At 47.2% G+C, this 15,887-nt stretch overlaps 1 protein-coding gene and 1 long non-coding RNA gene across 2 annotated transcripts; one reads left to right on the top strand and one right to left on the bottom strand.

The window, feature by feature from the left end:
• Window positions 1-1,615: 1,615 nt before the first annotated feature.
• On the top strand, window positions 1,616-4,529 carry LOC146895414 (uncharacterized). Its single transcript, XR_014998587.2, has 2 exons — window positions 1,616-1,944; window positions 3,226-4,529. It is a non-coding gene; the product is annotated as an uncharacterized LOC146895414 (long non-coding RNA).
• Window positions 3,884-15,652, bottom strand: LOC125410196 (2'-5'-oligoadenylate synthase-like protein 2). The gene is made up of 6 exons (XM_048449608.3): window positions 15,269-15,652; window positions 13,364-13,652; window positions 11,831-12,006; window positions 7,868-8,109; window positions 7,367-7,508; window positions 3,884-5,140 (listed from the first exon to the last, which is right to left on the bottom strand). Exons 1-6 carry the CDS (start codon window positions 15,464-15,466, stop codon window positions 4,667-4,669), a joined length of 1,521 nt encoding a protein of 506 aa, XP_048305565.3. The 5' UTR covers window positions 15,467-15,652; the 3' UTR covers window positions 3,884-4,666.
• Window positions 15,653-15,887: the final 235 nt, after the last annotated feature.

Here is a 15,887-nt window from a genome sequence, read left to right as displayed (position 1 = left end):
GTCTCTCTTCTGGTGGTGCTTGGAAAGGAAGACAGGAATAGGGCTTTCCAGACTGTGTAGGGGCCAGTTGGAGTCTCCAACAGAACCGTAATCTTCCTGCCTCAGACTCCTATGTGCTGGGGTTACAGACGTGTGATTCAGAATTCCCCTCCGAATGCTGGGAATACCATAGGTTAGTAAAGAAACTGCCTTGGCCTTTTGATAGGGCAGAACTTAGTTAGGTGGGGAAAACTAAGCTGAATGCTGGGAGGAAGAAGGCAGAGTCAGAGAGAAGCCATGTAGCCCTGCTGGAGACAGACACTGGAACTTTTCCTGGTAAGCCATAGCCTGGTGGCAATACACAGATTAATAGAAATGGGCTAAATTAATATGTAAGAGTTATCCAGGGCTGGAGAGATGGCTCAGAGGATGGAGAGAGCAGTCAGAGAGAACTGACTGCTGTTGCAGAGGTCCTGAGTTCAATTCCCAGCAACCACATGATGACTCACACCCATCTGTAATGAGATCTGGTGCTCAGAACACTATATACATAATAAATAAATTAAAAAAAGAAAAAAATAATATTTTAAAAAAGAGTTATCCAATAGAATCTATTGGCCAAGCAGTGATTAAATTAATATAGTTTCTGTGTCTTTATTTTGGGGCTGAGCTGCCAGGCAGCTGGGAAATGAACAAGTGGCCCCTCCTTATAACAGATGTGAGCTGCCACCTGGTCTTGACTTAGTTTAGCTCAAACTATAATTCATTTAGCCATCTGTCACTTGTCACCTGAAGGATTCTGAGATGGGTGAGCTTGGCAAGCCACTGGGCACTCTTGCGAGGGACTTTTATTGTCTTTTTTTTTTTTTTTTTTTTTTTTTTTAATAGGGAAGTCTCACCCAGAGTGTGAGTGGCACTTTCGGGTAGCCCAAAGAGAAGGACATGAAAGATGGAATCTGCTTTCTGCCTTCTTGCCCTCACTCTAATGGGAGGCCACCCATCCTTTTGCCCTCACTCCTCTGTTCCTTTAGGGGACCCTGAATAATACAGAATACAGAGCAGCGAGGTCCCTGTGTCTGTGAACTACGCTCTTATCCCCCTTGGGACTGCTGGAGCATCTTGGAAGAAAGCAACTCCATCCCCAGTCCGTCTCAACGCCAGAGACTTTCACAGAAATTTTTGTCAGTGTCTTACAGTAAATGTTTCTCCTTCCTCTTTTCCCAGCATGAAACAGGAGGTAGGCTCTGGGGATGGGTCAGTGGGTGTCAGCGTCGACTGATGACCTAAGTACAGATCCCAGAGCCTACGTAAAAGAGGAAGGTAGTAACACAAGGGTCTATAATCCCAGAGCCTATTCCCAGAGAGGGACGTGGAGAGAGGACACTCTCCAGAAGCCCACAGCCCAACCAGCCTGGCTTGAGCAGTGGGGAAGAGATCCTGTCTCCAAAACAAAATGGAAATTGAAGACCAACACTGCAAGGTTGCCCTCTGACCTTTCCGTGAGAGTCATGGTATTCCACTGTCTGCACCCATTCACCCAAACAGGTTCATCAACACATCGGCATAGGGTCGTATCACATGACACAAGGTAACGCATTCACCCTCCCTGCTGCTCCACAGAAAAAAAAAAAAAAAAAAAAAAAAAAAAAAAGAACCAAGACAAACAAAACAGGAGGGAGTCATCCTCTCGGAATTCTGGGCCCAGCAGATAAACATAAATTTGAAGGTAAACATACAAATGCATGCATACAATGATGTAAATGAACTCTACCGGCTGGGACTTAATCTCATGGTTATACTCAGTCACAAGGAAGACCGGGAAATAGTTTTAGTTTTTAACAATGTATGGAGCTTAAAATTCCTTTGCTAGGAAGGAAAGCTAGGAAGGCTGTTGAGAGAAAACAGGATCTACTGTCAACATCTTCCCTCTGCTTTTGTTGCTTTGACTCCAGCGTAGACCCAAAGGTAAGGAAATCCTCAACATCAGAGAGGATGGCCTGTCTGGAAGATGATAGGAGAACTTTGGAAAGAAAAGTAACTGGTGACAACCGGTGGCGGCTGTATTTACTTTCATTTTTCAGTTGTCTGTGATGTACTTAGGTGTGTGTGGGTGTGTGTGTGTGTGTGTGCGCGCGCGCGTGCGTATGTTGGAAGCTAGAAAAGCGTATTGTGGGTTGCCCGCAGTTTGACTTGTAGGCTGCTGCAAACTGCCAGATTTGGGTGCTGGGAATCAACCTGGGCTCAGTTCAGGTGCAGTGCATGCTCTCAGTCTCTGCGCCATCTCTCCGAGCCTCCATCTGGGCAGGGCTGAGAGGAGAGATCCAGTTCGTAGGCTGGTGGTGACTGGAGGAGGAGCACAGGGGTCAGGGAGGGAGAGCTGAGGTTCTCTAAGACAGTAGCATCATGTGGTGCTGGTGGCCACCATCGCTGGACGGACATCCATACTGGTGTGTCAGCTCTAGTAGCCGTTAGGAGACATGTTTCTGTTCGCTTGACAATCAAATAGAGCAATGATTACCAATCTAAGTCTGTTGTGGTCTGTGCTGGTCCTAGCGCACTGAAAGGCTCCAGAAATAATAGTCCCCAGTCTGGAGAATTCATAGTTTGATTGCCTTAGCCTAGGCAAGGGACTGAGTCTATCTTGGGTCAGGTGATCTTCCCTCGCCAGTCAGCCAAGACCAGAGGGTAAAGTCACTGGTGTCAACAGGATTACTGAGGATTGGAGAAGGCTAGCAGGATGATGAGGCCAGACTCCTGGCATGTACCACGCGAGGCTGGAGAAGTAGGAGAGAACAGTATCCTCCCGGAGACACAGGAGAGGCCGGATGCTCCCCCAAAAGCCTATCTTGGTTCCTCTTCCTCAGCTTCTGTTTAAACATAATCTCCTATTTTCTTTCTTTCTTTCTTTCTTTCTTTCTTTCTTTCTTTCTTTCTTTCTTTCTTTCTTTCTCTCTCTCTCTCTCTCTCTCTCTCTCTCTCTCTCTCTCTCTCTCTCTCCTTCCTTCCTTCCTTCTTTCTTTCTGCCTGCCTGCCTGCCTGCCTGCCTGACTGTTTTCGTGACAGGGTTTCTCTGTGTTACCCTGGCTGTCCTGGAACTCACTCTGTAGACCAAGCTGGTCTTGAACTCAGAGATCCACTTGCCTCTGCTCCAGGGTACTGGGATTAAAGGCGTTGCATTCCCACCTCCCCAGCTGATTTCTTATATTTTAAGCTTTGTGTTTTTCCCCTCTCATCTGTAAAATATAGAAGTGCTGCCATTTCTTCAGGTCCATCCAACTCCAAGGCAGCTGTGAAGACAGTCGAACAACATTGCCTATGGATATTCTTGGTATAAAGGCCACACGGGTGCATGGGATTCGGCGTGTGCTGAGGGACAGATAAGTGAGCTGAGCTGAGCTGTGAAACAGATGTCCCGGAGAAGAAAAGATGCCCCACGTGGATTTATTCAGTGACATAAGGAAGATGAAAAGGTACAAGGAGAGTCTGGGAGAGAGGAGGGACAAGCGACTCGTGTAGCCTCCCCCTAGGCGTGAGTGCAGGCTTTGGCTTCTGTCTCTTGCTGTGTGTGGTCTATTCTGTGGGCTAATGACTCTTTCTGTAAGGGCTTGGGTAGATCTGTTCTCGACTGTTTAACTTCTTTCAATCCTGACTGTCCCAGAAGTTTACTGTACAAAGTCCTACTTTCCAAGATTAAAATGTGTGATTGGCTAAGAATAGTCAATGAATGGAGTCTACCCTTATCACGTTTGGTCCAAGTGGGTTTAGGCAGAGGGAGACCATATCTGCCCATCAGTATTAGGTTTGTAAAGGTCACTTGGGTGCACCTTCAGAGAATGACATGTGGGCTGGGGGTACCTGAAACTATGTGGGCTCTAAAATGGCATCAGACACAATGAAGCCAACATTGAAGGGTTCAACATCGTTCTTTGGTTCATTTATTTATTCAGCGGGCACATGTCAGACATGTGCACTGAATTGGTACCATTCTAGACCACAAGGGCCAAGGCATTAGGCATTCAGGAAAATCAAGTTCCTTTAGACCAGAGAGAGAGTTCCAACAAAACAACATGATTACTATCCCGCTTCCTTCCCCAGAAGTCTGCTGCGGACGGAGAGAGAAGACAGGAGCCCACGGCGACGCAGCCAGCTGCTCGGCCATGCGGCAGGCCTTTTCAAACCTGAGCATGCATTGCAATAACGTGGGGGGGCTTGTCAAGACACTGACTGCAAGTCTCGGGGCAATATCTGGCCTGGGTCAATTTTCCTATCTAAGAGGTTCCTGGACTGACAGAGATTCTGTCGATCTGAGAGCTGTACCTTGAGATTCAGGGGCTTACAAGTCTGAGTCTTGAAAGATGAAAACACAGGTCAAGGGGAAAGGATAACTGACTCATAGTGATGGAGCCGTGACTCAGCATCAGTGTGAGTTTCGCATATTTGGGAGACTGGTGTGCGCTGAGTGGGGAAGGGCAAGTAAGTAGGGCTCACCTTGATTATATTAAAGAAGACTGAATATTGGGCAAAGAAACTTGACCTCCATTCTGTGTGTATGGGAAAACACAGGAGGGTTTTAAGCAAGAGGATATGCTGCTATTTAAGCTACAGAGAGAATACAGAATCTGGGTAAAGGATGAAGTGGGGAAGCATAAGACTGTAGGTGTTGATTCCACTCATAGCCAGACTAGGACTAGCCCACCCTACTGAGCTGGATGGTGTCACAGTCTTTGATCTGTAGCTCTAAAAGGCTGCAACCATCTTCCAGTTCCTCATCCTTCAGCATCAGTACCTGATCCTCTATACAAGGCCCTCCATCATCTTCAATTATCTTCTTCAAGTCATCGATGGTATCATCAGGGTGGACGGCATAAGGCTTGCTCTGGCCACTGGAATCCTTCACAAAGACCTGGATCTCAGGAGGAAATGTTTCCAGTACCCGGACGGTCACCTTAGAGAATATTCTGTAATCCGACAGGGTCTTCCAGCTGCTGAGCAGTTGCCTCTCCCCTTGTGGCTCCTGGAAGGAGATGCGTAGCTCCCCGCTGGTGCCGTTTGTCCTCTTGATCTCTGCCTTCATCTCCCTGATGGGGCTGTAGGGGTTCACCCAGAGGCTCCATGTCTCTTTTCCCCTTTGTTTCACTGTCACCTGAATGTCCCGTGCTGGCTGCAAGAGAGTTAAGAAAGAGCAAGTGCATCTGATGTTAAGGGTTTGTTTTCTACAGAGCTTCTCCCTTCTAGTTCCTGATAGAATTTACCATCTACTGAGACCAACTGGGAGATGCCGAGCAGTGATGTTAGACAACAGGAAAGCTGCTTGGCCACCCTAGGCTTGGAGTCCCACTCAGTCACACTGTGTTCCTCGACTTACCCAAACCGGAGCAACAACTGGTCTCTAAATGATATTCTTCCTGCATGAAACCATGCAGGATCTTCGCCCGTTATGGGCACACAACAGTGTGGTATTTATGGAAGCCTGGGGATTGCAGTGATGTAACTTAATGTTTATGCCTGACTTTAGGATGACTGTTCAAGGGTACCCACTGCCATAGCAAAAGTCTGGACAGGTCCTAAAAATTCTGCCACAGGGTCATAGAATGCTGACGTATTTGCTGAAAAGATGGTTTGCATCTGGAATGATTTCCTGGCAGGTTGCATGAGATAACTAACCCTCATTAGTCATGGTTCTTGGTTGGTGGAATGTTTGAGGAGATTTAGAAGGTGTGTGTGGCCCTGTGGGGGGATACTAGTATATCACTGGGGGCAGGTTTGGGAGTTTCAAAAGCCCCCAACAGTCTTTGCTCACTGTTTTGGCCTCCTGCTTATCATTGAAGATGTGAGCTCCAATCCCACGCCTCCCTGCTGCCATACTTCCCCGCCATGATGGAAGACTCATCCCTGTGGACCTGTAAGTGCAAACAGACTCTCCATTCTGTCATTTGCCTTGGTCATGGTGTTTTATCACAACCACTGAGAGGTGACAGAAACAGGTTTCTTTCTCATATTTGCTTAACACCATCCTAGTATAGACCCCTTGAGCTGGCATAATCAGTATTACCCCATGTCATGCTCAAAAGTGCCCTGATTTAGACTCCATGTTATAGGGTGACGTCTTCCGGATCTGTGTGTATGGCTAGGGAACCGTCTGTAAGACAATTCAGTAAAGGAACAATTCATTGAAAAATAAGCAAAACGAAAACACACAAAGACATGGGCACGTACTCCTGAGTGTAGGCCCTCTTTCAGGAGTGGAGACAAGAGGTTGTCAAGTGACTGCCTGGGAGATGGGATTTCGGAGAAACTGGGAACTGAGATGGAGGGAGACGTAGGTAGGTTACGTTTGTTTTGTTTTTGCTTCCTTCCTAAGAGTCCCTTGGTTTGGGACATTCTCAACCGCTGGGACTTGATAGCCAGGTGGCAGGTCCCTGGCAGACCCTGTTGTCTGCCTTGCTTCACTTGCTGTGGGGTCACCTTTGAGGACAGAGTCTGAATTTTCCCGCAGATGAAAAGTGGGTCAAGGGATGGAATTTATGCGGGTTTAGCAGGTTGAGAAAACAGCTTCCTCAGCACTGGATTCTGACGTAGTGCACAGATAGCTGGGACCTATGGGGGCAAAGCCATCCACGGGAAGGCTGCGTGGCTGGTCTGTTGTCTGCAGTGGGTTGTAGGAGCTTTCGTTTTAAAAAAACATTTCACATTTACTATTTAAATAGCAAAAAACCTACAGTGATAACCCACCAAAGGGGCAAGTATTGCTGTAGGGAGAGCCAACAGATGCGAGTAAACTCTTTGACTATCTCTGTATCAACTACAGGGCAGGGCAGGTTGTCTGTGTTATTCCATTGGGACACTTTAAGAACTAACCACGCCCATCCCAGCCACTTTGGACCCTCCCCCCCCCCCCCCCGCCATCCCCCCCCCCTCTCTTGTGTGTGTGTGTGTGTGTGTGTGTGTGCGCGTGCGCGCGTGGGTGCATGTGTGTATGTATGTGTGTCTTTGTTTTATGTTTGTCTATATCTCCCTTTTTAAGTAATAAATGTCTAGCTCTATATATAGCCTTATGTCCATTTACTCTGCCGTTCACCGCATCCAGCCGCTTGACTCTGCCGCTCACCCGGGGACCCTGAACACCCCCCCCCCCCCCCCCCCCGCCACTGCATGGCGCTTCCACTTGCAGCTGCTCCGTAAGCTACACGGGACATTTTATCATCATATTCTTTTAAAAAGAACAATAGTCTGCCCTTCTTACAGGTCAAAGACCTGAGGGCTAGACGGCTGTCGAGGAGAAGTAGGCTGTGATAGCTACATGTGTTGCCTGTCCTGGGACTTATGGGTGCCTAGGCACGTGCTGCAGTTACTCCCTGTGAGTGCCGATCATGAGACTATACTGTACCGGGACATCCCAGCTCCTGCTGGGGTCTTCAGTCCAGCAACAGGCCTGCTTCAGGCAGTAGGAAGCTTCTCTGGCCACCAGGTTCCATCCATTTTTACTTCCTAAGTTGTTGGTGGGGTCAGCTGGGTCTAGGATGATGGGCCTGGGGGAGAGAATGGAAGCAGGCCTGTGTTATGGCCTCTGGCACTTGTGTCTGTGAAATCATAAAGCACACTATTGTTAAGTTGGGCAAGTAGACCCCAGACCCTTGCAACTCTCCCAGCCCCCCAGGCCTGAGAGTTGTATTGGTCTGGACTCCAAATCCCAGCATGCCAGGTCCTGACCCCTCCCGGGGTTGAACAACTCACAGAAAGGGACCTTGGTGACATAGCCACACCAATTGAAGTTTACCTTTGAATGTTTTCAATTGCAAAAGCCACTTGAGTCCTTTTGCTTTTCCAAGCCACTTCAGTCAGGGCTTCTACTCCTTAAAGCCATAAATAATGTGGTTGAGATACTCACCGGTCTCTCCTCAGCTGGTCTTTGAGAAAGTCTCTGACGACCTGGTTTTGGAAATCGTAGTACTTAGTCCAGTATACGCAGATGTCCTGGTAGTCTCTGAGGAGCTTCATCACGGCTGCAAACCCTTCATTCAAATTGAAGCTTTCACTGCTGTCTGTACCCATTTCCCAGGCGTAGATGGTGAGTAGCTCCAGTGAATATTTTGGGGGCAATGCTACTCCCCTATTTTTACCTCTCAGGTACTGGAAAAAGGGGGACAAAACATGAAGAGAGGTGGCGAGGGAGGGAGGGAGGGAGGGAGAGAGAGAGAGAGAGAGAGAGAGAGAGAGAGAGAGAGAATATGTTCTTGGCGCTCTAAGAACTTTTGGGTTCCTCTGTTGCTTTATGTGACACAGCCATGAAATGGAAGGACCTAGGGAGACCATCTGCAGATCGATCCATGTTTTCGGTTAGAATGGAGAAGGCAATGTTACCACATAGTAAATACAGGAAATAACTGGAAAAATCTAAAACATACAAACAGCTCAAAACAGAATAAAATGAAAGAAGAAAGGGAAATAATGTCATCAAATGTTTAATTCCTCCTAAATAAGAAATTTATGGCAGTTTTTATTTTACTTGTTTATATGTCCTTGGAGAATTCCATAGCTATATACAATATTTTTTGACCATATCCACCTTCACCCCCTTTCAACTTCTCACCCCCTCAGATCTTCCTCCTCCTCTTTCCTTCTTTTTATTTTCTTTATAACCCATGAAGTTCAGTAGGAGCAGCCCTTGTGTGCATGGACGTGGGGCTATCCACCAGCCAGCCACATCCCTGAGGAGAAAACTAGCTCTCCCTCCCCTGGCAGCCATGCAGGCAGAAGCTCTCAGCTCTTCCCCACTGACGCCTGCTGCCGGGATGCTGACTGGCTCCAGGTATCACAGACAGTGGTCAGTGAGTGCCCGAGCTCAGGGAGTCTGTCATGTCCAGGAGACACCCACCATTTCACAGGCAACCCCCGATCCCCGGCTCAGACCCCTGCTGCCTCGTCCAGACAAGGAGGATAGGGATGTCCCACGAGGGGCTGGGCCCTCCCCGCTGCCACCACCTCTCGGCACTGAGCCTAGTCACGAGCCTGTGGCAGCTACTGTGTCCTGGGGAAGGGCTGCCCTGATGGCAGAAGAGAGTTGCTCTGTTTCCAGAGTTTAATGACAGTGTTTAGAAGACAATTTGATGTCATGTTTATTGAGTAAAACAACAAGAGTAGATTCTATCTAAAATTCAGGAGATTTTTGAGACAGAGTCTTGCTGTGTAGCCCAGGCTAGCCTAAAACTTGCAGTTCTCCTGCTCCAGCATCCTATGTGTTGGGACTGCAGGTATGCATGGTGTGCCTGGCCCCCAGTGATTTTTCTCTTGTATGAGTAGTGTATGTATGTGTAGGGGGTGTGCTGGCCACACGTGTGGAGGTCACAGGCCAACCTTGGGTGTCAGTCATCACTTTCACCTGGTAACAAAGACAGTAGTTTTTGGCATAAGAATAAAGGATAGTCAAGGGTTAGGGCTGGAGCTTAGAGGCTGACTGCTTCTCTCTCACACATGTTCAGTTAGAGTTGCCACTATGAGCATAGGTGTAGCATATCACCACACTCATATGCACACATGTATACACACAAAAAATTTTTAATACATTTTTATGCTGTTTGAATTTTTTATGATGGGTCCATTGTAATATTCAAATAACCACCTCTCTCTCTCTCTCTCTCTCTCTCTCTCTATATATATATATATATATATATATATATGTGTGTGTGTGTGTGTGTGTGTGTGTGTGTGTATATATACATATATGTGTGTGTGTGTGTGTGTGTGTGTGTGTGTATTAATTTCCTCTGGAGAGAGAGGGTTGGTTCAGATAAGTAACCAAAATCTATCATAGAAGGTCAGAAATATTCATCTGCAGAAATCTGAATCAGGGAGAGGGCTTGGTGGGTAAAGTATTTTCCATGCAAGGGTAGGAACCAGAGTCCAGATCCCCAGAAGCCCCGTAAATGCTCGGTGGATGTTGCAGCATGCTTATAATCTCAGTACTTGCAAGGCAGAGACAGGAGCTTCCTAAAGCAAGCTAGTTAAACAGTCACGTAGTCAAGCCTAGGGCCAACTGAAAGACTGTGTCCCAGTATAGATGGAGGAGATCAAGGAGATTGAGACTCCTGACATCAACCTGAGGCCTACACACACACACACACACACACACACACACATACACATGCACATGCACACACATACACAAACACACATGTATACACACAGATATACAGACACATGCATGCACTCAAGTGCACACACACACAAACTTCACACACAATACACATAATTTACAAAAAAGGAAATCACTATGTTCTTAAATTATATAAATGTGTGTCTGTGATTGGGTATGTGCATATGTGTGCAGTGCCTTTGGGGACCAGTAGGGGGCACTGAATTCCCTGTAGCTGGAGTTCCGGTAGTTGTAAGCTGCCCAGTGTGGGTGTTGAGAATTGAACCCGGGTCTGGTGCTAGAGCAGGACATGCTCTCAACTGGTGGGCCATCTCTCCAGTCCACTGTGTTCTTAGAGTTGGCCTGCTTAGAGCCAGCAGGTGGATGGTAAATCTATGAAATCATGTGCAATACAGATGGGAAGATTGGCAAATATCTGCAAATCATGTGGTCTTAACAGTTGAGGAGGAAATGATATCCTAAAGTGTGCACATGACATAAATAGATGGTGCTCTCGCATTCCACGCCAAAGGTCAACAACAGGTGTGTTTGTTTAAAGGGTGGACCACAAACGCAGCAAGATGGCATGATTTCGCTTACCTAGTACTTTAGTGTGAGCTGTGTGAATGCAGACGAAAACTAAACACAGAAAGGCGGTCACTCTATTGTTACTGGTTTGCCCTGGGACTGCATGTGAATTTCAGTATCTTCCTTTATGCATTCTTAGACATTGTTTGCTTTTATAATGAGCCCTTTGCAATATGCAGATAACCAGAAAGAATGCTGTTATGAAACTGTCTGTGGCATTCTAGGGTCAAGCACACTTTTCAAAACTCAGCTCTGCTTTTAACCTCTCAGCTCAGTTTTCTCATCTCCAAAATTAGGGTAAGGATATACCCATTAGGAATTAGCTAGAAAAACTGGATGGGCAAATCACGTACAGCCTAGATCATGGTGTAAACAGGCGCTCCTTTTTCATTTCCTGGCTGCCCAGACCCAAATAATCACACAGAAACTGTATTAATTACAACACTGACAGATGACTCGGGTATATTTCTAGCTAGCTCTCACATCTCAAATTAAGCCATTTCTATTCTGTGTATCACCATGAGTCTGCAGCCTACCAGTAAGGTTCCGGTATCTGTCTCCTTGACTCCACCTACTCTCTCACTCTGAGGCTCTGTTCAGATTCCCGCCTGGCTTTACTCTGCTAAGCCACTGGCCGAAACAGCTTTGTTTATCAACCCATAAAAGCAACACATATACAGAAGGACATCCCACATCATCATGGGACATAGTACTTCATAGTGGTCTCTTTATTATTGTTATTATTGTTATCAAAATGCCACATGTCTGTGTGTTCTTACTAGTAAGCATTTAGCTGCCCTTGGGGAAGGTGTCACTGGAAGGAAGAGGCTCTAAGCAAGACACAGACACTGTTGCCACAATACTGCCTGGCTCTGGTACTGTCCAGGGCACGGCAGGTCATGAGCAGACTCCATCTATCCAGTTTTATCCACTGTTTATCCTGCCTCTGATCCACTTTTCTCATCCCCGCTCCGTCTCTCTTGGTGGTGCTGAGGACGGAACCCAAGGCCTTGTAAATCCCAAGCAAGCTCCCTGCCACCAAAAAACATCCCCAGCCCTGTATTTTTTTCCACTCCTTAAAAAATTGCCCGACGGTGCCCACTCTCCCCTCCCTATTCTCCCAGCCCTTACCTGTGCGTACCAGAACTTCACCAGCCGGAGGAGGTTCTTCAGTTTAACTGGACGGCTTTTCACAAAATGCCTCTGCAACTCTGTGAAGCTGGGTGAGAACTCGCCAGGGTAGCCCCTACTCTTTATTAGCTCTTCATAGATTCCTGGGTCTGGTTTCGAGTCTCGGGAAAAGGATCCTGGGAGAAAAGTTTCCTGGTGAGGAAACTGCAGCTTTTGAGATGGGGAAGATAGGAAAGCCTCTCTTCCTCCCCTCCTTCACCCCCTTCCAATCCATCCCCTGCCCCTTCATCCTTCCCCCGTCCCTCCCTCCCCTCCTTCACAAGCTTCAACCCTCCCTCCCTTCCTCCCCTCCTTCACTCCCCTTCAACCCTTCCTCTGTCCCTCCCTCCCCTCCTTAACAGGCTTCAACCCTCCCTCTCTGCCTCCCCTCCTTCATTCCCCTTCACCACTCTCTCCCTTCCCTCTTTTACCCCTCTCCATCCCTCCCTCCCTTCTCCCTTCCTTCCTTCCCTTCTGTCCTTTCTTGACAGGGTCTCTCTGTGTAAACCAGGCTGCCACTGGGCTTATGACCCACTTGCTCTGGCTTTCTGAGCAAGGGGATCACAGTCAAGCTCGTAGAATCCTGAGATCACCTCCATAAAGAAGGGAATTTAAAGGCAACCATGGGAAATTGCCATTTTTGTAACTCACATGTGGGCAGGTACTGTCAGTTCCCATGACTCTCCTTAACATTATCACACACACAAAGTATAAAATGCTAAGGGATGAGAGCCTTGTTTTAAAGATGATTTGATCAGGCTGATTTCAGAATGACTTAGAAAATTGTTTGACCTGGTGCTTCCCAGAGGGTGGGTAGGAAATCATTTTGATGAATCCCCTTTCCCTGTGCAACACTGGGACGTGGGAACCCACGTATTTATGGAGGGACATACATCTTCTCGGTATATTTCCAGTCCCAGCTCCCCACTAAAGAGCAAACTTTATGATTTTTACTTTCTCTGCCCTCTCCCAGAAAGAGGAGACCCCAGAACCATTTCTCTGAAGTCGACCCACTGTAGTAGTATGATTTTTTTTTGACTTTTTGCTCTTTTGGGGGGCCTGCCACCCAGCTCCCAAATAAATCACACGAAGGCTTATTCTTTGTTATAAACATATGGCCTTAGCTTGGCTTGTTTCTTGCTAGCCTTTCTTAACTTATCCTGTCTCCCTTTTGCCTCTGGGATTTTTGCTTCTGTAAATCTCACTCTTTCTTACCCCATGGGTTGCTGTGCGGCTGCGTGGCTGGTCTCTGATGTTCTCTTCCTCCTCTGGCTCCCCTCCCCAGCTTTCTCCCTGTATATATTCTCTCTGGCTACCAGCCCCGCCTACCCTTGCTCCTGCCTTGCTATTTATTGGCCTTTCAGAGCTTTATCAGACAATCGGGTGTTCTAGACAGGCAACGTACCACGGCTTCACAGAGTTAAACAAACACAACCTAAACAAAAGTAACACACCCTAACATAATATTCCCCAACAACCCACTGCTGGATTTACCCAAAACATCATAAGCCGGGAGAACATCCATCGGAATGATGTCATCACTCTTCCTGGACTGGATCTTTAAGGTCAGGGAGCGAGGGATCCGAATTCCCACACTGTGTTTATCCACAGTGATGTTGTATGCCAGGCTTTTCCTGCAGTGAAGCAGCTTGTTCTCAATGAAGTTGATGATGGATTCTCGGTGTCTCTCCTGTTGTTTGAAACTGGAGAAGCAACTCAGGAATAGAACCATGTCCTGGTCAGATCTGTGGTTCAGCGTTGTCCCCTTTCCCGAGGAGCCTCCCTGTGAATGAGACACTGCTAAATTGACCTATCCTGGGTTTTGGTGTTTGGAGGTTGAGTGGTAAGCCAAAGGCTTTAATGGTAAGTTCCCTACACAACCCTTAAAAGAAATCATTGGGCCGGTGGCAGTGGTACAAGTCTTTTATCCCAGCACCTAGGAAGCAGAGGCAGGTGGGTCTACATCAGTCTGAGGTCAGTCGGGTCTACAGAATGAGTTCCGGGACAGTCAAAGCTAAGCAGAGAAACCCTGTCTCCAAAAAAAAAAAAAAAAAAACAAAAAAAAAAAAAAACAAAAAAAACCACACACACAAAAGAAAAGTCATATGTCCCCCTAATGGAGACCTTTGCTTTGGCATCCCTAGTCCCAAACTGAGAAATCCAAATGTTCTGAAACCTCAAACTTAAAAAAAAAAAAGCAACACTTCTTATGTGTATGTTCTTGTGTTTTGTTTCTTGTTTTTTTTTTTTGCCTGCATGGATGTCTGTGCACCACATGTGTGCCTGTTGTCCCCAGAGGCCAGAAGAGGGTGTGGGTCCTTTGGTACTAGAGTTATAGATGGTTGGAAACCACCATACGAGGCAAACAGGGTATCGACCTCAGAGCTACATCCGCAGCCCCAAACAAATCACTGTTATAAAGCTGTAGTGAAACTCAATACTGTGTTTCAAAACAAGATGAGAGGGCACGGATCTCAGGCAGTGCCTCACTAGGTAGCCAAGACAGGCCTGACAGTCGTAACCTGGTAATCCTGCTTCAACCTCCCGAGTGCTGGGGTTACAGGTGGGGGCTGCCACAACCAGCTCTGCCGGGTCCCAGAAGCAAAGAGGTTCATGGAGCGCTAGACCTGGTAGCTGCCAGCCACGTCAGAGGTTTGGAGGCCAGAACACAAAAGGATGCGTTGTAGCTTTTGAGGCAGCTGTAGCAGCTTCAGTTTCGATCACGAAGGCGTTTTGCTGACAGCTCTCACTAATCTTTGATGTGAACTGTCTGTTTAGGTTCTTCATAGACCAAAGTACTTTCTAACCTCTGCGGCCACGCATGGCTCAGGGTTCCCAGATAAAGTCTGACTTACTCCAGTTAATATAAGATGTCTTTCATTTTAGCAAATTGAAGAACATCCACATTTCTGATCCAAACAATCTTGATCAAAGGGGATGTATTAAAAGTTTGTGCTTTTTTGGCAGAAAGGACGCTTTCTAAGTAGATGCTGCATTATTTCCCCAGGCCCCTGGAGTCCCATTGAGTCTACCAAGCACTGTCTTGCTAGGTTGTTTCTAACATAACCAATGGCACCAACTTAGGAGAACAATAGGTTTCCTTTATGATCGCAGAGGTGAAGTCGTATTTCTTAAGCATGGAAAGGCACACACACATTTTCTGGAAACTGGTGACTGCTCCATTCAGAATCCCGAATTCTCACTGCCACCCCTGCCCTTCAGCTTTGCAAGACTAATTTTATGCACAAAAGCCTTTTCTATGCTTTATCCATTTATTGCTTATAATAAACACAACTAAAGAGGAGACTGAGGCTCAAAGGGGTGATGTGTCCCATCTCTCAAGGCCACTAACCGCACAGGGCAGAGATGGGATTTGAACCCAGGACTGTTTGTGCTCACCTTTACCACCTTAAGCACCTTGATTTCTTGGCCCAGAAACTGCGCGTCACGGAAGCACTGGTCCCGAAGGAACCCCTCAATTCTGTCCCAGGCATCCTGCCCTTCCTCTTTCCAGTCCCTCCGGGGCTGCAGGCCATGTTCTAGGAAGTAGTCCAGCCTGTCCCCAGGAGTCCCGTACAGGTCGGGGGTTGGATCCATCACTGCAGGATCAACCTGTCCCTTGGAGTGAATCTTCTGTGCTTTTGCTCAGGGAGAAATTTCCAGCCCTCCCACAGATAAACGCTTGGGAAGGAGACCCCGGGATGGATAGACTAGTCTTTGCTTCCAGGATGTCTCCGCCCTCCGCTCTGCTTCGGGGAAACGGAACCAGGCTTTCTGAAGAATTGAAAGTGAAACTGCAGGGAGAAACAGTTTCCTTTCTTCAAGGCCGGATGAACAGTTGCCAAGGAAAGTCCAAGAGTCTCCCTAACAGGCTCTGTGTGAGCACCGGATGTATCTTCTCAGCAGGCCCAGTGGCAGCGATTGGCTAGATAATCGCATCTGCCCCGTGATCCGGCAAACTCTTTAATTTCAATCTTAATTACTGAAAGTCTCGAGCAAGAGACATAGTTACACATAG

The sequence above is a fragment of the Myodes glareolus genome, chromosome 2, assembly GCF_982192425.1.
Source record: "Myodes glareolus chromosome 2, mMyoGla1.1, whole genome shotgun sequence".
Taxonomy (NCBI): Eukaryota; Metazoa; Chordata; class Mammalia; order Rodentia; family Cricetidae; genus Myodes; species Myodes glareolus.
The sequence above is the reverse complement of the archived record's forward strand: the minus strand, read 5'-3'. Positions and strand labels throughout refer to the sequence as shown.